Source organism: Pistacia vera, unplaced genomic scaffold (genome assembly GCF_008641045.1).
Source record: "Pistacia vera cultivar Batoury unplaced genomic scaffold, PisVer_v2 Contig496, whole genome shotgun sequence".
In the NCBI taxonomy this organism is placed as follows: Eukaryota; Viridiplantae; Streptophyta; class Magnoliopsida; order Sapindales; family Anacardiaceae; genus Pistacia; species Pistacia vera.
Genome location: NW_022196330.1, coordinates 990,907 through 1,015,602, shown reverse-complemented (window position 1 = coordinate 1,015,602; position 24,696 = coordinate 990,907). Strand labels below are relative to the sequence as shown.

The following is a 24,696-nucleotide window of genomic DNA, read 5'->3' as shown; positions in this document are numbered from 1 at the left end:
TAGTACACTTTCACACTTTTAGATAGTGGGAAAACCAAAAATTTCCCACTTACACTTTCAAAGGGAGGAGTCAGTAAGAGATGGAGTAGGAGAAAGAAAATTACTTTATTACAAATTGTGTATAAGCTTAAAGTGGCTATTATTGTGAAACGAGAGAGTGCTATATTAAAATATTGATATATAATATACTATTTAAGATTTTAATTTAAAGATAATTATTAAACTTGTAATGAAATTGAAGAAAATTAAAATGAGGACACATGTTTGTAAAAACAATTAAAAAGAAATACAAAATTCTAAAAAGACAAAAAAAATAAAGTCTATTATACCCTCAAAACTTTATGCATAAACAGATAAACTACATAAGAAAAATAATATAGCCATCAACGATAGTGCACCGAATTTATGTACTGAATGACGTGACAAAATCCTGATCATTAATTAATTTTAACTTAATATTAATCAATGGTCATGATTTTGCCACATTATTTGGTACACTATTTCGGTGACGGTAGCATTACTCACTACGATCATTTTATTCCCATTTCACGGTTTTTACCAAGAAAACAACTTTTCAGGACCGGCACTGGTAACTAGCAGCGCCTGGCAAAATTATAACATCATCTCTTCAAATGAGCTGAAAATTAAAGTAGATTATCTTACGGATCTTGGATTTTGGTGTTGGATATGTCAAAAGTAAATATATGAACCCCCAAGGTTTTGTTATTACTCTGTAATCTATTTTGCTATTTATTATATCATGTGTTTGAACTACAGAATGAATTAATAATAATCAAAATCAAAGAACTGTAAATTACAGAATGAGCTTGTAATGACCATAAATCATTCCTTCTTTTGTTCCTCCTCTGGTGAATCTGTGTTATTTATAGTTGACCTGATGAATCCAGACGATGGTTCACTTATATCCGAGCCATAAATATGACCCATCTTGGTACGTTTTGTTTCCAAGTACCTTTTATTTTCATCTGTAATGGGTGTCAAGATAGGAACTCTGCCGATCACTGCCAGGCCGTATCCCTTCAAACCAATGAACTTGGCTGGATTGTTTGTCATTAGCCGCATGGTTCGAACCCCTAAATCTCTTAGGATCTGTCACCATCAAAATTTATCATAAGTTCAAAATTTTTATTTAATGACTCAAAGAGATTATTCATAAAAAGGAAATTGATTTGTCTGACTGACCTGGGCACCAATGCCATATTCCCGACCATCAACAGCTAAACCAAGTTCTATATTAGCCTGAACGGTGTCATGACCTTGATCCTGCAAATTATAGGCTCGAAGTTTGTGGCCTAGGCCGATCCCTCTTCCTTCATGACCTCGAAGGTAAACAACAACTCCTTTACCAGCTTGTTCGATTAACTGCATTGCCAAATCCAACTGATTGCCACAATCACACCTAGCTGACCCAAATATATCCCCAGTTAGACATTCTGAATGAACTCTTACAAGAACACCTTGTCCATTTCCAATGTCTCCCTAATGATTGGAAAATAACAGTCATAGAGCAAGTGCAAGTCAATAGCACGTCAAATTAATTAATGTTTTTGCATAAGGAACATTTTTTTATTACCTTCACAATGGCTACATGTTCAGTTCCATCTAGTTTTGAGCGGTAGCAGTAAGCTTGAAATAGACCCCATTTAGTAGGCAAACGAGAAATGGCTGTTCTTTCTACCAAATTTTCCCTCTTTCGCCGGTACCTACAAGCATGATGTGCATTAACAATTTAACATTAATCAAGATGTGCAGTCATTTGATCCCCCCCTCTCTCATTCTTCAATAAAAAGACGTAAAATAAAAAAAAAATACAGCTTAAAGTCGGTTATTTCTTCAGCTCACCTGATCAGATCAGTAATTGAGACAATTGGGATGCTGTGCTCCAATGCCAACTTCCTTAAACTAATCAGTGAGGATATGGAACCATCATTTGGATCAACAATGGTGGAAAGAACAGAAACTGGCCGCAGGCCAGCCAACAGAAGCAGATCAACAGAAGCCTCAGTGTGACCAGCCCTTCTTAAAATCCCACCGTTGCGATATTTCAGGGGAAAAACATGTCCCGGCCTTCTAAAGTCTTCTGGCTTAGACTCTGGAGATGAAAGAGCAAGAACAGTAGTTGCCCTATCTGAAGCTGAAACTCCAGTAGATGTGCCAGATTTTGCATCCTGAAAAGGCAGAGATACTTATTATTGATAACCTGAAAAAATTGATACGAAATGTTTGCAACAACCCAAGTTTATGAAGGGTGTAAAATCAAAGGCATCCAAAGCTTGTAGGCATAATGTTTACCACTGTGATTGTGAAAGTTGGGGCAGAAAAGTCCTCATCTTCAATTTCTGGAGACATCAAAGGAAGATTCAGTCTCTCAAGATCCTCTTCTTTCATGCCTACAGAAACAATTCCTGAGCCATGCTTAATCATAAATGCCACATCCTGAGAACTTATTAGAGATGCTGCCTTGATGAGGTTTCCTTCAACATCTCCACTTTCATCATCAACGACAATCACAAACTACAAAATTTTGCACTAATATATGCTTAGTCTTCCTGTACAGTTTTGGTATTGTTTAGTCAATGCTAAAAGATTAGTATAATTTGCTAAGTTTTTTTTTTTTATCATAAAGTAGCAATCCAAATGAAACTGTTACAGAAATATAACTTAAGTAATTACAGCCTTCAGGAAGAATTGGTACCAACCTTTCCTTGGCGTAATGTGTTGAGTGCTTGCTCAATGGAGGAGAAGCCCTCAGTTGGGCAGTCAGGATCACCCTCTGCATCGCTAACGAAAAAATCAATAGTTTCAGGTGTAATTTCAGCATCTAGTGTCCCAAATGGAGCTGAACCAGACTCATCAAATGCACCCAACAAAGAACCATTCTCATTTTCCTTCAAAAAACTATCATCAGACAGATTTCCAGCTCCAGTTCCTGACAACCCAACAGACCAACAAGTAGAACTTAACCACCTCTGCCTGTATAGCCCAAATTCTACACTCTGAGGAGGGCTGACAAATCCATGAATCCTGAAACAGAGCCCTCAATTAATGCAACTCAGACTCAACACTGATGCACAAGAGACATACACACCAACTGACTGTTGTTTAGCAAGAAACAATACCTTGACTTGATGATGATGTGATGAAACAAGGGCCGCGGTAACAAAATGCTGTCCATGGAAACTGCAAAACTCTGCAACTATTTTGAGGAATCAGGATTTATTGTCCTTGTTTTATTGGTTATTTTTGCTTGCATAATTTGTATGTTACGTGCCATATGAAGCATAAAAGCCCCACCTCTAGTTCTGGATTTGGTAAGTCGTTATCCAAAAGTTAAAAATTTAACTGAAAAGTATGAAGATTTTCGACCACATCCTATTAATCACCATTAAAGTACTGTGAGCAACTGTTCGAACCGAATTTAGGGAATTTTTTCTTGAAGATTTTGTAAGAAGCCTAATCCCTAATGCTTGCTTTTGTTTCGACAAGTTTACAAAAGTTTCTTGTAAAAGTGTAGGCAAACGTTTTTGAAAGCTAATCTTTAAAAGCTTTCTCGTGGCAAAAGTAGTTTTATCCGTTACAAAATTTTAATTAAATCTACCAAATAAATAAATAGTATTATTAATTTTTATATTTAAATTAACGTGATATTTATTTAAAATTATTATATCATTTACCACGTTCTAAATCTATTGTCCATATAAAGAGTATTTTTGAATATCCATACGAAGAAAGATTATTACTTTCTCTCATGATTAATTCCATTAAGTGTATACTTTTAACGAATTAAATTTATAAAAAATGTAAAAGACAAACCAAATCATTCCACCACATGATACAAGATCATGACGAAAGCGAAAAGTCCCCTCTTGTTATATACAATAGTGCAATACATCAGCGTCATCAAAGCCTGCATTGGTCATCAGAGTTTTGGTCAACCTAAATCTCAACGGTCCACATCTGTGATGATCATACTCGAGCGTACCACTTGATCACTAATCTTACTAGTGCAGCACACGCGCGCCGGCTGATGTGGCTGAACTTTATAGACTGTCCACACAAAAATAGAACAAGAAAAAGTCGCCGGCGTAAAACGCACTCAGTTGATCTCTATAAAGCATTGTAACACAACAGTGCAGAGTTGTTGGGCTCTGCACCGCCGCTACGTGTCCTCCATCAACAGCCTTCCTTCATTGGCCACAATCACCGGTGCACTTCGGGTCTCACTCTATTCCTTCATCAACTTTGTCGTTTTGCTTCATTTCATGTCCTTTTGGTTACGTTTTATTTTTGTTTTGTCGTGTGAAGTAGTTGATGGGCCATGGCCGAACCATCGGTACCGGAAACTGGATTGAGAGGGAAGAAGATGTGGAGAATGATCTTTGCTGTTTCTGGAATTATGACTACTCTTGTCATTTACGGTCTATTACAGGCATGTCGTTTTATCAAAATATATCTCGGTTCATGTGATTTAATTTAATGTTATGACTTGTATTGTATTGTATAATTGAGAGCTAAATTTGATGTATTGATTACTGTTCAGTCATTCAAATAGATTTTGAATGGATAATTTTTTTAAATTTAACAAAATGTGTTGAGTTTTGACCACTCATAATGTTTAATACAATCTTATTAAAAATTATTAGGTGGAAATGTAAATTGATTGTATAAAGTACTTGAAAACCAATAAACATTCATAATGCTGGATTGAATTATAAGAGTTTTCAGAAATGTTGCTGATATCGGCATTTTACTTTCGGGAACAATAATATGTATTGAATGGATTCATTAAAATTGGCCTCTATTTTTGCAGGAGAAGATAATGAGAGTCCCTTATGGGGTAAACAGGGAGTATTTTAGGTACTCACTATTTCTTGTTTTCTGCAACCGCCTTACAACATCAGCTGTCTCTGCTGGGTCTTTGTTGGTAAATTGTTGTTTGTTAATATATCTTTCAGCAATTTTATATTTTGGGATAGTCCTTGTGGAGTGCATGTAGGTTCATTTTGATTACACTGGTGGTTATGCTTCTGCCTTTTAGCTGGATTTGAACTGGGACATGCATTGTGGAAAGGTGTGGAATGATTTACAATTGAATTTGTTTTTCTTTATGATCTTGACTCGTCTTTGTTTCTCTTCTAGGCAAGTAAAAAAGCGTTGAATCCTGTTGCTCCAGTTTATAAGTATTGTCTCGTATCTGTCTCAAACATTCTAACCACAACGTGTCAGTATGAGGTAAGCCATGTCTTATTTCAGCCTTCTTAAGCATGATATTTGTTTCCACGCACATTCTAATTGGCATATTTATCTTTCAATATAAATTTGCGACTAATTGAATAATTCTAGATGAACTTTTTTTGACCATACAAACTTGCTCCAGGCCCTCAAGTATGTAAGCTTCCCAGTTCAAACGCTTGCAAAGTGCGCTAAAATGATACCTGTTATGGTAAGTTGAATTGTGTGCATCTAACCTCGATCTGAACTATGGGAATTTTTTTTGTGTGTTTCACCTGTTTCTAGTAGCCTTGTATATCTTATTTTTTATTTCTCCTTGGATATTTTTGTTCATGGGTTGATTCTCATAATCCAGTTTTATAATTTGTTTGAGCTTTAGCAGTGTAGATAACCAGTATTTCAGGGAAATAGCTGGTAATTTTTCCCTTAAAGAAGTATTTTGATAGAGGCTGTTTGGTATCACTCTTGTGGCCTTTAGAATGAAGCAGATTCCAAGTGTTCCCTATACATAATGGTTATCTTACAATTGAAAATTTTCCATTATACAAATGCTATATGTCTCTTAATTTAAAGATGATTTCTATTACTGCCATCCTTTTTAGTAAAATATGCAATGTCTAACTTTTTGTTCTTTGTTATTTTTTTTATGCCATGCTTCTTATTACCAATTTTTAACTGGTAAACTTCCCACACTTATTCGTCTCTGTCTCTTTTACAGATTTGGGGGACTATCATCATGCAAAAGAGATACAAGGGACCTGACTATTTGTTTGCTTTTCTAGTGACACTGGGTTGTTCAGTATTTATATTATTCCCGGTAATTCATTGTCCTCTCTAATTCTCAGTCTGACCACCTTCATGAATAATTGAAATCAGGCTTCTTCTCTACATAATTAACTTATTAGAAAAATACTAATTAGTCTTTTTATGTGAGTATACTCACCTCAAGAGTACTCAAAGTCACTCACCTTGTATGTGTTGAAGTTTTGTTTGTTTTTGGAGCTGTTTATTATAGTCTGCATCTGTTTCTTCATTGGGTTAAATACAACTCAAGTTACCTAAGCAATTAGATGAATTATCATTCATGCAGCCTGCATGTAAATCTTTATTTCTTTTAGCCAACATTTCAGACCTTGACAATTGAGAGTATACAAATGGGTACTCTTTTTCACTTACCTTCAACTTGCTTGGTTGCATGATTATTAGTTATGTATGTGAGACAGGCAGTTTTGACCAGTATATGTATTGTTGGATGACTTGAAAAAACTTGAAAGATGTTATTTTCCCAATGAATGATGAGTTGGAATGCCCGTCTATTACAAATAATGCTTTTTAATCTACCTTGTTGAATGGATGCTATCATTCTTGATGCACAAATCTGTAGATGGATTTATATTTTTGTAATGTGCTGTGGTTGGAATTCAGTTTTAATGAATTTTGAGATAAGCTTAATTAATTCAAGTTTCGTTCCTCCTTTCAAACTGTAGGCTGGATCAGACATTAGTCCATACAACAGAGGGAGGGAAAACACTGTATGGGGTGTTTCCTTGATGATCAGCTATCTTGGGTATCAACTTGGAACTCATTTCTCTCATCATTAGAATGCTATAACTTTTTGTTACTCAGTTCAAATTGCTGAAAATGTACATCCAGATGCTCATTTGTTGTGTCTTGACAGGTTTGATGGCTTTACAAGCACATTTCAAGATAAGTTATTCAAAGGCTATGATATGGAAATACACAATCAAATATTCTACACAGCATTTTGTTCTTGTGTTCTCAGCTTCACAGGTGAGTTCCCTGTATATCTTAAATCTAATAAAACCGTTGTGGTTAAAAATCTTGCATTTGGTGTTCTTGGTAGTATGATGGTTCTTGAGTCAGTGCTTGCTTCTGCCAGTGTTGGTTTTGGGCAGATATGTTAGTATTTTTTTTATTTTATTTTTTGGGTAAGTGGATATGCTGGTATTTGGTTTTGATGAAATACTTTGTTGTTTTATCTTATGTTGCAATTGTTATAATGGGATATATATTATTCCTATTCAATATATTTAGAATTGTTTTAATGAGATTTCATTTTTTGGAGCATTATATCAATACTTTTTTTATTAGATATGTACCTAGGTTTTCCAATAGGGTTTTCTGTATTGCTCTGTAATCTATTTGCTATATATATCAATGTGTTTGAACTACAGATGAATTAATAATAATCAAAATCAAAGAACTATAAATTACAGAATGAGCTTGTAATGACCATAAATCATTCCTTCTTTGTGCCTCCTCTGGGAATCTGTGTTATTATAGTTGACCTGGTGAATCCAGACAATGGTTCACTTATATCCGAGCCTAATATGACCCATCTTGGTACGTTTTGTTTCCAAGTACCTTTTATTTTCATCTGTAATGGGTGTCAAGATAGGAACTCTGCCGATCACGCCAGGCCGTATCCCTTCAACCAATGAACTTGGCTGGATTGTTTGTCATTAGCCGCATGGTTGAACCCCTAAATCTCTTGGATCTGTCACCATCAAAATTTATCATAAGTTCAAAATTTTTATGTTAATGAATCAAAGAGATTATTCATAAAAAGGAAATTGATTTGTCTGACTGACCTGGGCACAATGCAATTCCCGACCATCAACAGCTAAACCAAGTTCTATATTAGCCTGAACGGTGTCATGACCTTGATCCTGCAAATTATAGGCTCGAAGTTTGTGCCTAGGCCGATCCCTCTTCCTTCATGACCTCGAAGGTAAACAACAACTCCTTTACCAGTTGTTCATTAACTGCATTGCCAAATCAACTGATTGCCACAATCACACCTAGCTGACCCAAATATATCCCCAGTTAGACATTCTGAAGAACTCTTACAAGAACACCTTGTCCATTTCCATGTCTCCTAATGATTGGAAAATAACAGTCATAGAGCAAGTGCAAGTCAATAGCACGTCAAATTAATTAATGTTTTTGCATAAGGAAAATTTTTTATTACCTTCACAATGGCTACATGTTCAGTTCATCTAGTTTTGAGCGGTAGCAGTAAGCTTGAAATAGACCCCATTTGTAGGCAAACGAGAATGGCTGTTCTTTCTACCAAATTTTCCCTCTTTCGCCGGTACCTACAAGCATGATGTGCATTAACAATTTAACATTAATCAAGATGTGCAGTCATTTGATCCCCCCTCTCTCATTCTCAATAAAAGACGTAAATAAAAAAAAATACAAGCTTAAAGTCGGTTATTTCTTCAGCTCACCTGATCAGATCAGTTATTGAGACAATTGGGATGCTGTGCTCCAAGCCAACTTCCTTAAACTAATCATGAGGATATGGAACCATCATTTGGATCAACAATGGTGGAAAGAACAGAAACTGGCCGCAGGCCAGCCAACAAAGAAGCAGATCACAGAAGCCTCAGTGTGACCAGCCTTCTTAAAATCCCACCGTTGCGATATTTCAGGGGAAACACATGTCTGGCCCTAAAGTCTTCTGGCTTAGACTCTGGAGATGAAAGAGCAGAACAGTAGTTGCCCTATCTGAAGCTGAACTCCAGTAGATGTGCCCATTTTGCATCCTGAAAAGGAGAGATACTTATTACTGATAACCTGAAAAAATTGATACGAAATGTTTGCAACAACCAAGTTTATGAAGGGTGTAAAATCAAAGGCATCCAAAGCTTGTAGGCATAATGTTTACCACTGTGATTGTGAAAGTTGGGGCAGAAAATGCCTCATCTTCAATTTCTGGAGACATCAAAGGAAGATTCAGTCTCTCAAGATCCTCTTCTTTCATGCCTACAGAAACAATTCCTGAGCCATGCTTAAATAAATGCACATCCTGAGTATTATTAGAGATGCTGCCTGATGAGGTTTCCTTCAACATCTCCACTTTCACATCAACGACAATCACAAACTACAAAATTTTGCACTAATATATGCTTAGTCTTCCTCTACAGTTTGGTATTGTAAGTCAATGGTAAAAGATTAGTATAATTTGCTAAGTTTTTTTTATCATAAAGTAGCAATCCAAATGAAACTGTTACAGAAATAAAATTTAAGTAATTAAACCTTCAGGAAGAATGGTACCAACCTTTCCTTGGCGTAATGTGTTGAGTGCTTGCTCAATGGAGGAGAAGCCCTCAGTTGGGCAGTCAGGATCACCCTGCATCGCTAACGAAAAAATCAATAGTTTCAGGTGTAATTTCAGCATCCGTGTCCAAATGGAGCTGAACCAGACTCATCAAATGCACCCAACAAAGAACCATTCTCATTTTCCTTCAAAAAACTATCATCAGACAGATTTCCAGCTCAGTTCCTGACAACCCAACAGACCAACAAGTGAAACTTAACCACCTCTGCCTGTATAGCTCAAATTCTACACTGAGGAGGGCTGACAAATCCATGAATCCTGAAACAGAGCCCTCAATTAATGCAACTCAGATCAACACTGATGCACAAGAGACATACACACCAATGACTGTGTTTAGCAAGAAACAATACCTTGACTGATGTGATGTGGAAACAAGGGCCGCGGTAACAAAATGCTGTCCATGGAAACTGCAAAACTCTGAACTATTTGAGGAATCAGGATTTATTGTCCTTGTTTTTTATGGTTATTTTTGCTTGCATAATTTGTTGTTACGTGCCATATGAAGCATAAAAGCCCCACCTAGTTCTGGATTTGGTGAGTCGTTATCCAAAAGTTAAATTTAACTGAAAAGTATGAAGATTTTCGACCATATCCTATTAATCACCATACAGTACTGTGAGCAACTGTTCGAACCGAATTTAGGGAATTTTTTCTTGAAGATTTTGTAGAAGCCTAATCCCTATGCTTGCTTTTGTTTCGAAGTTTACAAAAGTTTCTTGTAAAAGTGTAGGCAAACGTTTTGAAAGCTAATCTTCAAAAGCTTTCTCGTGGCAAAGTAGTTTTATACGTTTCAAAATTTTAATTAAATTACCAAATAAATAAATAGTATTATAATTTTTATATTTAAATTAACGTGATATTATTTAAAATTATTATATCATTTACCACGTTTCAAATCTATTGTCCATATAAAGAGTATTTTTGAATATCCATACGAAGAAGATTAATTATTACTTCTCTATGATTAATTCCATTGAGAATATACTTTTAACGAATTAAATTATAAAAATGTAAAAGACAAACCAAATCATTCCACACATGATACAAGATCATGACGAAAGCGAAAAGTCCCTCTTGTTATATACAATACATCAGGTCATCAAAGCCGCATTGGTCATCAGAGTTTTGGTCAACTAAATCTCAACGGTCCAGACACTGTGATGATCATACTCGAGCGTACCACTTGATCACTAATCTACTAGTGCAGCACACGCGCGCCGGCTGATGTGGCTGAACTTTATAGACTGTCCACACAAAAATAGAACAAGAAAAAGTCGCCGGCGTAAAACGCACTCAGTTGATCTCTATAAAGCATTGTAACAAACAGTGCAGAGTTGTTGGGCTCTGCACCGCCGCTACGTGTCCCCCATCAACAGCCTTCCTTCATTGGCCACAATCACCGGCGCACTTCGGGTCTCACTCTATTCCTTCATCAACTTTGTCGTTTTGCTTCATTTCATGTCCTTTTGGTTACGTTTTATTTTTGTTTTGTCGTGTGAAGTAGTTGATGGGCCATGGCCGAACCATCGGTACCGGAAACTGGATTGAGAGGGAAGAAGATGGGAGAATGATCTTTGCTGTTTCTGGAATTATGACTACTCTGTCATTTACGGTCTATTACAGGCATGTCGTTTTATCAAAATATACTCGGTTCATGTGATTTAATTTAATGTTATGACTTGTATTGTATTGTATATTGAGAGCTAAATTTGATGTATTGATTACTGTTCAGTCATTCAAATAGATTTTGAATGGATAATTTTTTTAAATTTAACAAAATGTGTTGGTTTTGACCACTCATAATGTTTAATACAATCTTATTAAAAATTATTAGGTGGAAATGTAAATTGATTGTATAAAGTACTTGAAAACCAATAAACATTCATAATGCTGGATTGAATTTAAGAGTTTTCAGAAATGTTGCTGATATCGGCATTTTACTTTCGGGAACAATAATATGTATTGAATGGATTCATTAAAATTGGACTCTATTTTTGCAGGAGAGTAATGAGAGTCCTTATGGGGTAAACAGGAGTATTTTAGGTACTCAATTCTTGAAATTAATAACCTTATGGGGTCTAAAAGTAATTAAAAAAATAGGGTAATATTTCTGGAATAATGTGCCAAACATTATTTGGAGAATGGGATCCAGAATATGGAAAAAAATACTAAGCCAAACATAGCCAATACTATCAACAACTTATTAGTTATTACTCCCTCCGTTTCAGATTAATAGTCGTTTTAGTTATTATTTTTTTTTCAAAATAAAAGATGTTTGACCAAAAAATTACTCAACTCTCTTTCTCTTTCTCGACGAATGGCACCTGTCTCCTCTCTTCCACTTGGCCCTCGTCTCCTCTTTCTCTTTCTCTATCTTTGGCCCATTGTCTCCTGTCTCTCTTTCAAACGCCATTAAACTCTTCACATCTGCTCTCTTTCTTTCTCTTTCAGATGCCATTTAACTCTTCACATCTCCTCTCTCTCTCTTTCAAACGTCATTTAACTCTTCAGATCTCTTGAACCGAGTCTAGGAAGGATTTCTCTTGTGTTGAGCCTATTTGTAAACAACCTATTCTCTGTGTTCTCTTCCTTGTTGCCAAATGCATTGGACTGTACGCATACTAATTGAAAATAATTGAGCCACCTCAGATGTAGTGTTTTTATTCAATTGTCCATTGACACTTTGCTTCAATAGAGATTCAAAATTAACTTGTCTTTGTTCATTTGTGAGGTTTTTCCAGCTCACATGCTTATTAACTTCCTTAGCTATGTCATCAACTTCATTCGTAGCTTCTAATGTTAGAAGAACATTCAAATTAATTTCCGCAAGCACACTTCTACTATGACATTCAGTCATGGTCAGGGGCGGATTTAGCCCCTTTGAGAGTAGGCCCAGGGCTACCCTCAAGTTTAAAAAAATATATATATATATATATATATTAATATATAAACTCATAAAAATTGTTATTAATATATATACTCAGACCTATTCTCGAATTTTTTTTTTTTTTTTAAAAAAAGAGAATTATTATACATATATCTACGCTCACAAAAAATTTGTTATTAATATATATATTCCAAGCCCTTATTATATTAAAAGTTTAAAACTATCTCCACTCTTCTTCCGACTCCACCTACTTTTTATGATTTTATCCTCAAAATTATTTACTCTCTCATTCTCTCTTTCTCTTCCTCATGCTTCAATCTTAAAACTTTTAAAGACTGAAATTGTTAAAGCTTTCAAGGTGTCACAATTAGTTATGTTTTCTGTTTTATTACTTTTAAGTATGTGTATTGCTCATTTCAATTTAGTTTATTTTAGGGTTGAATCATGCTCTTTTTTTTTTTTTTTTTTTGAGGTTTTTTATTGTAATTTGAGAGGAAAATACATGGACCTTATGAGTTTATTTTGTGTCTAAAGAATGAGCTTGTTTTCCCAAATTAAAACCTTAATTATATGTTAAAGGACGTCATTCTTTACCATTTACCCACCACTTTCTTACAATTCAAATATCACGGTTTTGATACTCAAAATTAATAAAGAAATTTGAGTTATTATATATGTTTATATTAAGAAAATTTCCTTTTTTTTTTTTTTTTTTTCTAATTCATATTAAAAGTCAACACAACGTTGACTTGATTTAAGTTTTGATTGAATTTAATTTAGATTAGCTCTGGTCAAAATCGTGAAAATTTACATTATAATCTTTGGAAGCCAAAAATAAAATTAAAAATTAAAAGAAGGTTTTACTCAAGGTTTACTTAACACATTTACTTAGAAATTTGTTTCTCATGGATTTATTCAAGTAAGAAAGTACTGCGTAATTGCATTTTGGTTATTTTTTAAAGTTAAAAATTAGTTGTTTAACAAACAATAACGGAGCCATAGAGGCCCCTCTTGACAAAAATCCTGGATCCGTTACTGGTCATGATGAGTAAGAGAAAAACAGAGATGAAAGAGATGGGAACACTTTTAGATAGCGAAAAAACCAAAAATTTCCCACTTGCACTTTCAAAGGAAGGCTTAAATAAGAGATGGGGTATGAAAGAGAAAATTACTTTATTACAAATTATGTATAAGCTTAAAATGACATATCGAAATATAGTATACTATTTAAGATTTTAATTTAAAGATAATTATTAAACTGGTAATGAAATCGAAGATGATTATTAAATTGGTAATGAAATCGAAGAAAATTAAAATGAGGACACATGTTTATAAAAACAATTAAAAAGAAATACAAAATTCTAAAAAGATAGAAAAAAAAAAAAAAACACTTAAAGTCTATTATACCCTCAAAACTTTATGCATAAACAGATAAACTACATAACTGTCTTTCCTTTGGATCATTTTATTCCCATTGTACGGTTTTTACCAAGAAAACAACTTTTCAGGACCGGCACTGGTAACTAGCAGCGCCTGGCAAAATTATAACATCATCTCTTCGAATGAGGTCGAAAGTTAAAGTAGATTATCTTACGGATCTTGGATTTTGATGTTGGATATGTCAAAAGTAAATATATGAACCCCCAAGGTCTTGTTATTGCTCTGTAATCTATTTTGCTATTTATTATATCATGTGTTTGAACTACAGAATGAATTAATAATAATCAAAATCAAAGAACTATAAATTACAGAATGAGCTTGTAATGACCATAAATCATTCCTTCTTTTGTTCCTCCTCTGGTGAATCTGTGTTATTTATAGTTGACCTGGTGAATCCAGACGATGGTTCACTTATATCCGAGCCATAAATATGACCCATCTTGGTACGTTTTGTTTCCAAGTACCTTTTATTTTCATCTGTAATGGGTGTCAAGATAGGAACTCTGCCGATCACTGCCAGGCCGTATCCCTTCAAACCAATGAACTTGGCTGGATTGTTTGTCATTAGCCGCATGGTTTGAACCCCTAAATCTCTTAGGATCTGTCACCATCAAAATTTATCATAAGTTCAAAATTTTTATTTAATGACTCAAAGAGATTATTCATAAAAAGGAAATTGATTTGTCTGACTGACCTGGGCACCAATGCCATATTCCCGACCATCAACAGCTAAACCAAGTTCTATATTAGCCTGAACGGTGTCATGACCTTGATCCTGCAAATTATAGGCTCGAAGTTTGTGGCCTAGGCCGATCCCTCTTCCTTCATGACCTCGAAGGTAAACAACAACTCCTTTACCAGCTTGTTCGATTAACTGCATTGCCAAATCCAACTGATTGCCACAATCACACCTAGCTGACCCAAATATATCCCCAGTTAGACATTCTGAATGAACTCTTACAAGAACACCTTGTCCATTTCCAATGTCTCCCTAATGATTGGAAAATAACAGTCATAGAGCAAGTGCAAGTCAATAGCACGTCAAATTAATTAATGTTTTTGCATAAGGAACATTTTTTTATTACCTTCACAATGGCTACATGTTCAGTTCCATCTAGTTTTGAGCGGTAGCAGTAAGCTTGAAATAGACCCCATTTAGTAGGCAAACGAGAAATGGCTGTTCTTTCTACCAAATTTTCCCTCTTTCGCCGGTACCTACAAGCATGATGTGCATTAACAATTTAACATTAATCAAGATGTGCAGTCATTTGATCCCCCCCTCTCTCATTCTTCAATAAAAAGACGTAAAATAAAAAAAAAATACAGCTTAAAGTCGGTTATTTCTTCAGCTCACCTGATCAGATCAGTTATTGAGACAATTGGGATGCTGTGCTCCAATGCCAACTTCCTTAAACTAATCAATGAGGATATGGAACCATCATTTGGATCAACAATGGTGGAAAGAACAGAAACTGGCCGCAGGCCAGCCAACAGAAGCAGATCAACAGAAGCCTCAGTGTGACCAGCCCTTCTTAAAATCCCACCGTTGCGATATTTCAGGGGAAAAACATGTCCCGGCCTTCTAAAGTCTTCTGGCTTAGACTCTGGAGATGAAAGAGCAAGAACAGTAGTTGCCCTATCTGAAGCTGAAACTCCAGTAGATGTGCCAGATTTTGCATCCTGAAAAGGCAGAGATACTTATTATTGATAACCTGAAAAAATTGATACGAAATGTTTGCAACAACCTAAGTTTATGAAGGGTGTAAAATCAAAGGCATCCAAAGCTTGTAGGCATAATGTTTACCACTGTGATTGTGAAAGTTGGGGCAGAAAAGTCCTCATCTTCAATTTCTGGAGACATCAAAGGAAGATTCAGTCTCTCAAGATCCTCTTCTTTCATGCCTACAGAAACAATTCCTGAGCCATGCTTAATCATAAATGCCACATCCTGAGAACTTATTAGAGATGCTGCCTTGATGAGGTTTCCTTCAACATCTCCACTTTCATCATCAACGACAATCACAAACTACAAAATTTTGCACTAATATATGCTTAGTCTTCCTGTACAGTTTTGGTATTGTTTAGTCAATGCTAAAAGATTAGTATAATTTGCTAAGTTTTTTTTTTTTATCATAAAGTAGCAATCCAAATGAAACTGTTACAGAAATATAACTTAAGTAATTACAGCCTTCAGGAAGAATTGGTACCAACCTTTCCTTGGCGTAATGTGTTGAGTGCTTGCTCAATGGAGGAGAAGCCCTCAGTTGGGCAGTCAGGATCACCCTCTGCATCGCTAACGAAAAAATCAATAGTTTCAGGTGTAATTTCAGCATCTAGTGTCCCAAATGGAGCTGAACCAGACTCATCAAATGCACCCAACAAAGAACCATTCTCATTTTCCTTCAAAAAACTATCATCAGACAGATTTCCAGCTCCAGTTCCTGACAACCCAACAGACCAACAAGTAGAACTTAACCACCTCTGCCTGTATAGCCCAAATTCTACACTCTGAGGAGGGCTGACAAATCCATGAATCCTGAAACAGAGCCCTCAATTAATGCAACTCAGACTCAACACTGATGCACAAGAGACATACACACCAACTGACTGTTGTTTAGCAAGAAACAATACCTTGACTTGATGATGATGTGATGAAACAAGGGCCGCGGTAACAAAATGCTGTCCATGGAAACTGCAAAACTCTGCAACTATTTTGAGGAATCAGGATTTATTGTCCTTGTTTTATTGGTTATTTTTGCTTGCATAATTTGTATGTTACGTGCCATATGAAGCATAAAAGCCCCACCTCTAGTTCTGGATTTGGTAAGTCGTTATCCAAAAGTTAAAAATTTAACTGAAAAGTATGAAGATTTTCGACCACATCCTATTAATCACCATTAAAGTACTGTGAGCAACTGTTCGAACCGAATTTAGGGAATTTTTTCTTGAAGATTTTGTAAGAAGCCTAATCCCTAATGCTTGCTTTTGTTTCGACAAGTTTACAAAAGTTTCTTGTAAAAGTGTAGGCAAACGTTTTTGAAAGCTAATCTTTAAAAGCTTTCTCGTGGCAAAAGTAGTTTTATCCGTTACAAAATTTTAATTAAATCTACCAAATAAATAAATAGTATTATTAATTTTTATATTTAAATTAACGTGATATTTATTTAAAATTATTATATCATTTACCACGTTCTAAATCTATTGTCCATATAAAGAGTATTTTTGAATATCCATACGAAGAAAGATTATTACTTTCTCTCATGATTAATTCCATTAAGTGTATACTTTTAACGAATTAAATTTATAAAAAATGTAAAAGACAAACCAAATCATTCCACCACATGATACAAGATCATGACGAAAGCGAAAAGTCCCCTCTTGTTATATACAATAGTGCAATACATCAGCGTCATCAAAGCCTGCATTGGTCATCAGAGTTTTGGTCAACCTAAATCTCAACGGTCCACATCTGTGATGATCATACTCGAGCGTACCACTTGATCACTAATCTTACTAGTGCAGCACACGCGCGCCGGCTGATGTGGCTGAACTTTATAGACTGTCCACACAAAAATAGAACAAGAAAAAGTCGCCGGCGTAAAACGCACTCAGTTGATCTCTATAAAGCATTGTAACACAACAGTGCAGAGTTGTTGGGCTCTGCACCGCCGCTACGTGTCCTCCATCAACAGCCTTCCTTCATTGGCCACAATCACCGGTGCACTTCGGGTCTCACTCTATTCCTTCATCAACTTTGTCGTTTTGCTTCATTTCATGTCCTTTTGGTTACGTTTTATTTTTGTTTTGTCGTGTGAAGTAGTTGATGGGCCATGGCCGAACCATCGGTACCGGAAACTGGATTGAGAGGGAAGAAGATGTGGAGAATGATCTTTGCTGTTTCTGGAATTATGACTACTCTTGTCATTTACGGTCTATTACAGGCATGTCGTTTTATCAAAATATATCTCGGTTCATGTGATTTAATTTAATGTTATGACTTGTATTGTATTGTATAATTGAGAGCTAAATTTGATGTATTGATTACTGTTCAGTCATTCAAATAGATTTTGAATGGATAATTTTTTTAAATTTAACAAAATGTGTTGAGTTTTGACCACTCATAATGTTTAATACAATCTTATTAAAAATTATTAGGTGGAAATGTAAATTGATTGTATAAAGTACTTGAAAACCAATAAACATTCATAATGCTGGATTGAATTATAAGAGTTTTCAGAAATGTTGCTGATATCGGCATTTTACTTTCGGGAACAATAATATGTATTGAATGGATTCATTAAAATTGGCCTCTATTTTTGCAGGAGAAGATAATGAGAGTCCCTTATGGGGTAAACAGGGAGTATTTTAGGTACTCACTATTTCTTGTTTTCTGCAACCGCCTTACAACATCAGCTGTCTCTGCTGGGTCTTTGTTGGTAAATTGTTGTTTGTTAATATATCTTTCAGCAATTTTATATTTTGGGATAGTCCTTGTGGAGTGCATGTAGGTTCATTTTGATTACACTGGTGGTTATGCTTCTGCCTTTTAGCTGGATTTGAACTGGGACATGCATTGTGGAAAGGTGTGGAATGATTTACAATTGAATTTGTTTTTCTTTATGATCTTGACTCGTCTTTGTTTCTCTTCTAGGCAAGTAAAAAAGCGTTGAATCCTGTTGCTCCAGTTTATAAGTATTGTCTCGTATCTGTCTCAAACATTCTAACCACAACGTGTCAGTATGAGGTAAGCCATGTCTTATTTCAGCCTTCTTAAGCATGATATTTGTTTCCACGCACATTCTAATTGGCATATTTATCTTTCAATATAAATTTGCGACTAATTGAATAATTCTAGATGAACTCTTTTTGACCATATAAACTTGCTCTAGGCCCTCAAGTATGTAAGCTTCCCAGTTCAAACGCTTGCAAAGTGCGCTAAAATGATACCTGTTATGGTAAGTTGAATTGTGTGCATCTAACCTCGATCTGAACTATGGGAATTCTTTTTGTGTGTTTCACCTCTTTCTAGTAGCCTTGTATATCTTATTTTTTATTTCTCCTTGGATATTTTTGTTCATGGGTTGATTCTCATATTCCAGTTTTATAATTTGTTTGAGCTTTAGCAGTGTAGATAACCAGTATTTCAGGGAAATAGCTGGTAATTTTTCCCTTAAAGAAGTATTTTGATAGAGGCTGTTTGGTATCACTCTTGTGGCCTTTAGAATGAAGCAGATTCCAAGTGTTCCCTATACATAATGGTTATCTTACAATTGAAAATTTTCCATTATACAAATGCTATATGTCTCTTAATTTAAAGATGATTTCTATTACTGCCATCCTTTTTAGTAAAATATGCAATGTCTAACTTTTTGTTCTTTGTTATTTTTTTTATGCCATGCTTCTTATTACCAATTTTTAACTGGTAAACTTCCCACACTTATTCGTCTCTGTCTCTTTTACAGATTTGGGGGACTATCATCATGCAAAAGAGATACAAGGGACCTGACTATTTGTTTGCTTTTCTAGTGACACTGGGTTGTTCAGTATTTATATTATTCCCGGTAATTCATTGTCCTCTCTAATTCTCAGTCTGACCACCTTCATGAATAATTGAAATCAGGCTTCTTCTCTACATAATTAACTTATTAGAAAAATACTAATTAGTCTTTTTATGTGAGTATACTCACCTCAAGAGTACTCAAAGTCACTCACCTTGTATGTGTTGAAGTTTTGTTTGTTTTTGGAGCTGTTTATTATAGTCTGCATCTGTTTCTTCATTGGGTTAAATACAACTCAAGTTACCTAAGCAATTAGATGAATTATCATTCATGCAGCCTGCATGTAAATCTTTATTTCTTTTAGCCAACATTTCAGACCTTGACAATTGAGAGTATACAAATGGGTACTCTTTTTCACTTACCTTCAACTTGCTTGGTTGCATGATTATTAGTTATGTATGTGAGACAGGCAGTTTTGACCAGTATATGTATTGTTGGATGACTTGAAAAAACTTGAAAGATGTTATTTTCCCAATGAATGATGAGTTGGAATGCCCGTCTATTACAAATAATGCTTTTTAATCTACCTTGTTGAATGGATGCTATCATTCTTGATGCACAAATCTGTAGATGGATTTATATTTTTGTAATGTGCTGTGGTTGGAATTCAGTTTTAATGAATTTTGAGATAAGCTTAATTAATTCAAGTTTCGTTCCTCCTTTCAAACTGTAGGCTGGATCAGACATTAGTCCATACAACAGAGGGAGGGAAAACACTGTATGGGGTGTTTCCTTGATGATCAGCTATCTTGGGTATCAACTTGGAACTCATTTCTCTCATCATTAGAATGCTATAACTTTTTGTTACTCAGTTCAAATTGCTGAAAATGTACATCCAGATGCTCATTTGTTGTGTCTTGACAGGTTTGATGGCTTTACAAGCACATTTCAAGATAAGTTATTCAAAGGCTATGATATGGAAATACACAATCAAATATTCTACACAGCATTTTGTTCTTGTGTTCTCAGCTTCACAGGTGAGTTCCCTGTATATCTTAAATCTAATAAAACCGTTGTGGTTAAAAATCTTGCATTTGGTGTTCTTGGTAGTATGATGGTTCTTGAGTCAGTGCTTGCTTCTGCCAGTGTTGGTTTTGGGCAGATATGTTAGTATTTTTTTTATTTTATTTTTTGGGTAAGTGGATATGCTGGTATTTGGTTTTGATGAAATACTTTGTTGTTTTATCTTATGTTGCAATTGTTATAATGGGATATATATTATTCCTATTCAATATATTTAGAATTGTTTTAATGAGATTTCATTTTTTGGAGCATTATATCAATACTTTTTTTATTAGATATGTACCTAGGTTTTCCAATAGGGTTTACAGAACTCTAAAGAATGTAACTCCATATCTACGTGTGCAATTTTGTCTTATTTGGATGAGTACATCATTTCTATCCTTATCTCTGAAAGTTATGATATAGTATGGCTTAAGTTGTCAATCTCATATTCTTAATTATTTTTCTAAAATCAATCGAAGGGTGCAAAACAGTAAAACCATGATGGTATATTTTAAATATCAAGCTTTATAACTAATTGGAAATTTAGGAAAGTAGACAATTCCACAACTTGAAGATTTTTAAAAACTTGACATTCCCCTGCTGGCTCCACAGTGAGTGGAATTGGTTTTTGAAATCCATTACCTGAATGATTGACTCATGCATAAAATCTTGGCACCGATTGAACTTTCTTACTAAATATGTGTACTTTTATTAGTTGATTTTCCATGACAGAAACTGAGATGTATGATTTCTGGAAACTGCTTTAAGGCAGATATGTTTTGCCAAGGAAGCAAAATCGTGACATTCGTATTTGTTTCATCTTATCAATCAACTTAGGGAGCCTTGATGTTACAATTTTTTTCTACTTTTTCCGTTTTTAATATATTGTAAACTCAAAGTAAGCTAAGATATTTCGTGCTGTACACATGATACATTAAGTATTTTGTTGATGCTTAGAAAGCAATGGTGGCACTACTAATTCTTTGCCTCTTCCCAAATTAGGCCCAATTTATTTTGAAATTTAAAACTAGCAGATGTCATAGTAGTAATTCTATTGCCTTCATAAACCTTAAAAAATTTAAGTCTGTAACATCCCTCAGGCTATTTTTTATGAACCTTATATTTGAGGGGTTTCATAGTATACAGTTGTTTTCTGTATTATCTTTTATACGAGAGCTTCATTTGTTATGTTGGTGTTCTATATTAGAATTTTGTTGCTGATTGTGTTTGACTTCTTTGCTGTTTAGGTCTAATACTAGAAGGACATCTACTTCCGGCAATAGATTTTGTTTATCGCCATAATGATTGTTTCTTTGACATCTTGTTACTTTCTACTGTAAGTTATCTTCTTGTTTTAACAATTATAGTTTCACATCTACTACTAAATTTTGACTAATGGAGAAAGACATGCAATAGGACTGAATAAATAGGGGATTATTTGTTGCAGGTAGCTACCACCAGTCAGTTCTTCATTTCTTACACAATTCGCACATTTGGTGCCCTCACATTTGCCACCATAATGACCACAAGACAGGTAAAATAGATGTTCTCCACATCAAAGTCTAATGTCCTCCCATTTGCCCCATAAAATATGCTTCTAATTATAAGTGCCTTGTCTTCTCTTTGTTGTTCAAGCTGGTGAGCATCATGCTCTCATGTGTGTGGTTTTCCCATCCACTTAGCTGGGAACAGTGGATCGGATCAGTAAGCCTTCAATCTCAATTTGTTTCTTGAAACTTTTACTTAAAGATAAATAACCCTATTTTTTGTTCTTTGATCAGGTTATTGTTTTTGGTTCCCTATATGTAAAAAGCTTCTTGAGAAATGTACCGAAGCCTCAACCTCCTGAGCTTCCTATGGAAAACATGCAAATTGTTGCTTCTGATCCTGTGAAGGGGAACCCTTGATAAAATTCCTCAATAATAATCTTCTGGCTTAACAATGTTTTGCGGGAGTTGCAATCAGCAGTTGCAACCTCTTAATTGTCAAGTGATAGAGGAAGCTTAAGTTATAGGTGTAAAGCTGCATTTTGGAGATGGCGAACTTGGCACAAAAGGCATGGCAGCAAATACAGGTAACAGTATTGAAGTTGATAGAGTTGAAGAGATATTTGATAACCCCTCAATTTTTCGGTAGGGACAATAACTAAAGATAGACTACAGAAAGCAAGAAAAAGGTTTTTTTTTTTTTTTTAATTATTTTTTCCCATTTGATTTTTGTTTTGTTGTCCGCATACAAATGATGTAGAAGATGAATTAGGCATCAACTGAATCAGCTTGTCTTTGTTGCACATTGTTTTTTTTCTCTTAACAAAAAACAAGATCAAAACGAAAGGAAAAATAGATGAAGCTTTTATGAGTCAACTCAAAATTGTGTCTGCCTTGGCTTGTAAACCATTCATGTTATTTTGGTACGCTATGTACTTGGTGCAATTTTAGTGATGATGCAGAAAAATAAATATTTACCTGAGATTATTGTTATTGTCAAATCTTCAACAAAAGTAACGTGCTCAGCCAAGGTTTGCTAGAGAGTGATAATGTGCGAGGGCATTGGGATGAGAAAGAGAGCTTGGTATTAATTCTGGGTAAAATAATGATAAAAATTTTATTCTCTGACTATTAACTTCTCTCTTATACAATTTTTGAGCCCAAGCTTTTATCATTAGATAATCTCAATAATTAAACTAATAATTATAAAACGGAGTGATGCTATGGGTACTAACGGATGGGTACTAATCTGTGTACTAATTGAAGCATAGTACGGGTACCATACGCATAGTACGGGTACCATACGCATAGTACGGATACTATGTGTGATTTTAACAAAGGTTAGTACACTAGTTAGTAAAATCCGTTAGTACGCAAAGTATTATTCTATAAAACGATAATGGAAATTATAATAGAGATAATCATGATAAATAATGTTATATGTTTATCAAAGGATAATGTTAATATCATAAATATGTTAACAAATTATGATTATTATTATTATGACAATTAATATCATAAAGATAATAATAGTAGATAATAATTTTTTTTTTTTTGGTAAAAGTTTTAATTTAATTAAGACTTACGAGTGATGTTATATAAAGTATAAACCCATCAAATCATCTTTAGAGCCCATGATAAATTTGTAATAAAAATAATTAAATAAGAAGTGCATTATCTTTCCTGGATCTTCTTCCTTGTAAGACATATTTTAATATTATAAAGTATATCTTTTGTAATGATTTATCACTCTAATCTACGCCTGATTTAACCAAACAAGAACAAGAATCACACAAGAACAATTTGACCGTGGTTCGTCTTTTCAAGAATTGGAAAAGACTACATCCATGTTGAATTCCAAAAACAGTGGAAGCTTATTGCACTATAATGAATCAGAGTATACAGATTACACATATTTAAATAATCAAACCCAATAATCCCCTTAATCGCTATTCGCTACCAATCTTGTAATCAATACTCTATAGAGACTAATCATAGAATCCCCAGCAACCAAGAGATTACCAACCCTCCTTGAATGATTAACCCTAACCACTCAACTCCAAATTATAGAGATTTCGATTAAGCTTAAGAGTAAACCCTAACACTGCTCTAATTTATCTTTAGAAGCCAAACTTGATCGATCAGATGAGAGAGAGAAATTCTTGCTTGCTTAAATACTGTTGACCAAAACCATGATGAGATTACAGTCGCTGGATCAAGCCAAGATGAACGGTCAGGATTGGGTCACTTAACATCAAAACAACTACGTCTCTCTTAAAGCAATACGCCACCGTTTTAGTCTTCACATTTACATCTTTTAATATAAGTACTTTTAAAAATGATCTTGAACAAATACAGGATTAGTAAAACAAAATTTATTCTTGTTATTAACCCACTTAAATATCATGTAAACAAGCATAGCTTCATATTAATCCCAATAACTTCCTCATATTTTTCAATCAAGTGTAACTTCAATTTTAATCTCAACAAGTTCTCATGTTATATTGTTGGGATATTATAGGCTTCGTTTGGTTCATAATTGGGTATTTTTGAGAAAAGTTTTCTGAAAAAAGTTAAAAAAAAAGTTGAATTGGGCGGATATTACGATGTAGAATTTATAAATTAATAAAATACCCCCTATATTTGTTTATTTACAAAATACCCCCTATAATAAAATCTTAAAAGTTAACAAAAACACCCCCAACCCAATGTCAAATACAGACAGCCGGCCACCACCACTGGAGGGTGGCTGGGTTCACCGTATTGGCGCATGACTGGCTGGATCTTGCCGGTCATGCGCCGATATGGCCTTTGTCGGCCGTATTTGCTCGTCAACGACGACCAACAAACGGTCGTCGTTGATGGTCAACGACGACGTTTGTTGGCCGTCGTTATAAACTGTTACGGCCAAAGATCTGG

The 24,696-nt window shown here is 34.8% G+C and overlaps 4 protein-coding genes and 1 pseudogene across 6 annotated transcripts; 2 read left to right on the top strand and 3 right to left on the bottom strand.

Moving 5' to 3' along the window:
* Nucleotides 1-843: 843 nt before the first annotated feature.
* LOC116105287 (monofunctional riboflavin biosynthesis protein RIBA 3, chloroplastic-like) lies at nt 844-3,263 on the bottom strand. The gene is made up of 7 exons (XM_031391730.1): nt 3,141-3,263; nt 2,721-3,045; nt 2,314-2,535; nt 1,864-2,189; nt 1,595-1,724; nt 1,204-1,500; nt 844-1,110 (listed from the first exon to the last, which is right to left on the bottom strand). Exons 1-7 carry the CDS (start codon nt 3,194-3,196, stop codon nt 844-846), a joined length of 1,623 nt encoding a protein of 540 aa, XP_031247590.1. The 5' UTR covers nt 3,197-3,263.
* Nucleotides 3,264-3,988: 725 nt separating this feature from the next.
* On the top strand, nt 3,989-7,202 carry LOC116105235 (UDP-galactose/UDP-glucose transporter 5B-like). Of its 2 annotated transcripts, none has more exons than XM_031391667.1 (8): nt 3,989-4,238; nt 4,330-4,450; nt 4,832-4,945; nt 5,161-5,253; nt 5,399-5,464; nt 5,972-6,070; nt 6,741-6,820; nt 6,932-7,202. In XM_031391667.1, the coding sequence occupies exons 2-8, from the start codon at nt 4,340-4,342 to the stop codon at nt 7,176-7,178; spliced, it is 810 nt and encodes a 269-aa protein (XP_031247527.1). In that variant the 5' UTR covers nt 3,989-4,238; nt 4,330-4,339; the 3' UTR covers nt 7,179-7,202. The 2 variants fall into 2 exon arrangements, with proteins under 2 accessions (XP_031247527.1, XP_031247526.1); XM_031391666.1 differs by having other exon boundaries at nt 3,990-4,238; nt 4,327-4,450; nt 6,932-7,200.
* Nucleotides 7,203-7,513: 311 nt separating this feature from the next.
* On the bottom strand, nt 7,514-9,653 carry LOC116105285 (annotated as a pseudogene).
* Nucleotides 9,654-13,955: 4,302 nt separating this feature from the next.
* LOC116105262 (monofunctional riboflavin biosynthesis protein RIBA 3, chloroplastic-like) lies at nt 13,956-16,481 on the bottom strand. Its single transcript, XM_031391707.1, has 7 exons — nt 16,359-16,481; nt 15,939-16,263; nt 15,532-15,753; nt 15,082-15,407; nt 14,813-14,942; nt 14,422-14,718; nt 13,956-14,328 (listed from the first exon to the last, which is right to left on the bottom strand). The coding sequence occupies exons 1-7, from the start codon at nt 16,412-16,414 to the stop codon at nt 14,062-14,064; spliced, it is 1,623 nt and encodes a 540-aa protein (XP_031247567.1). The 5' UTR covers nt 16,415-16,481; the 3' UTR covers nt 13,956-14,061.
* Nucleotides 16,482-17,234: 753 nt separating this feature from the next.
* On the top strand, nt 17,235-22,752 carry LOC116105242 (UDP-galactose/UDP-glucose transporter 5B-like). 2 transcript variants are annotated; one of them, XM_031391676.1, is made up of 12 exons: nt 17,235-17,456; nt 17,548-17,668; nt 18,050-18,163; nt 18,379-18,471; nt 18,617-18,682; nt 19,190-19,288; nt 19,959-20,038; nt 20,150-20,262; nt 21,538-21,626; nt 21,738-21,824; nt 21,926-21,994; nt 22,072-22,752. In XM_031391676.1, the coding sequence occupies exons 2-12, from the start codon at nt 17,558-17,560 to the stop codon at nt 22,195-22,197; spliced, it is 1,047 nt and encodes a 348-aa protein (XP_031247536.1). In that variant the 5' UTR covers nt 17,235-17,456; nt 17,548-17,557; the 3' UTR covers nt 22,198-22,752. The 2 variants fall into 2 exon arrangements, with proteins under 2 accessions (XP_031247536.1, XP_031247535.1); XM_031391675.1 differs by having other exon boundaries at nt 17,545-17,668.
* The last annotated feature ends 1,944 nt before the right edge of the window (nt 22,753-24,696 follow it).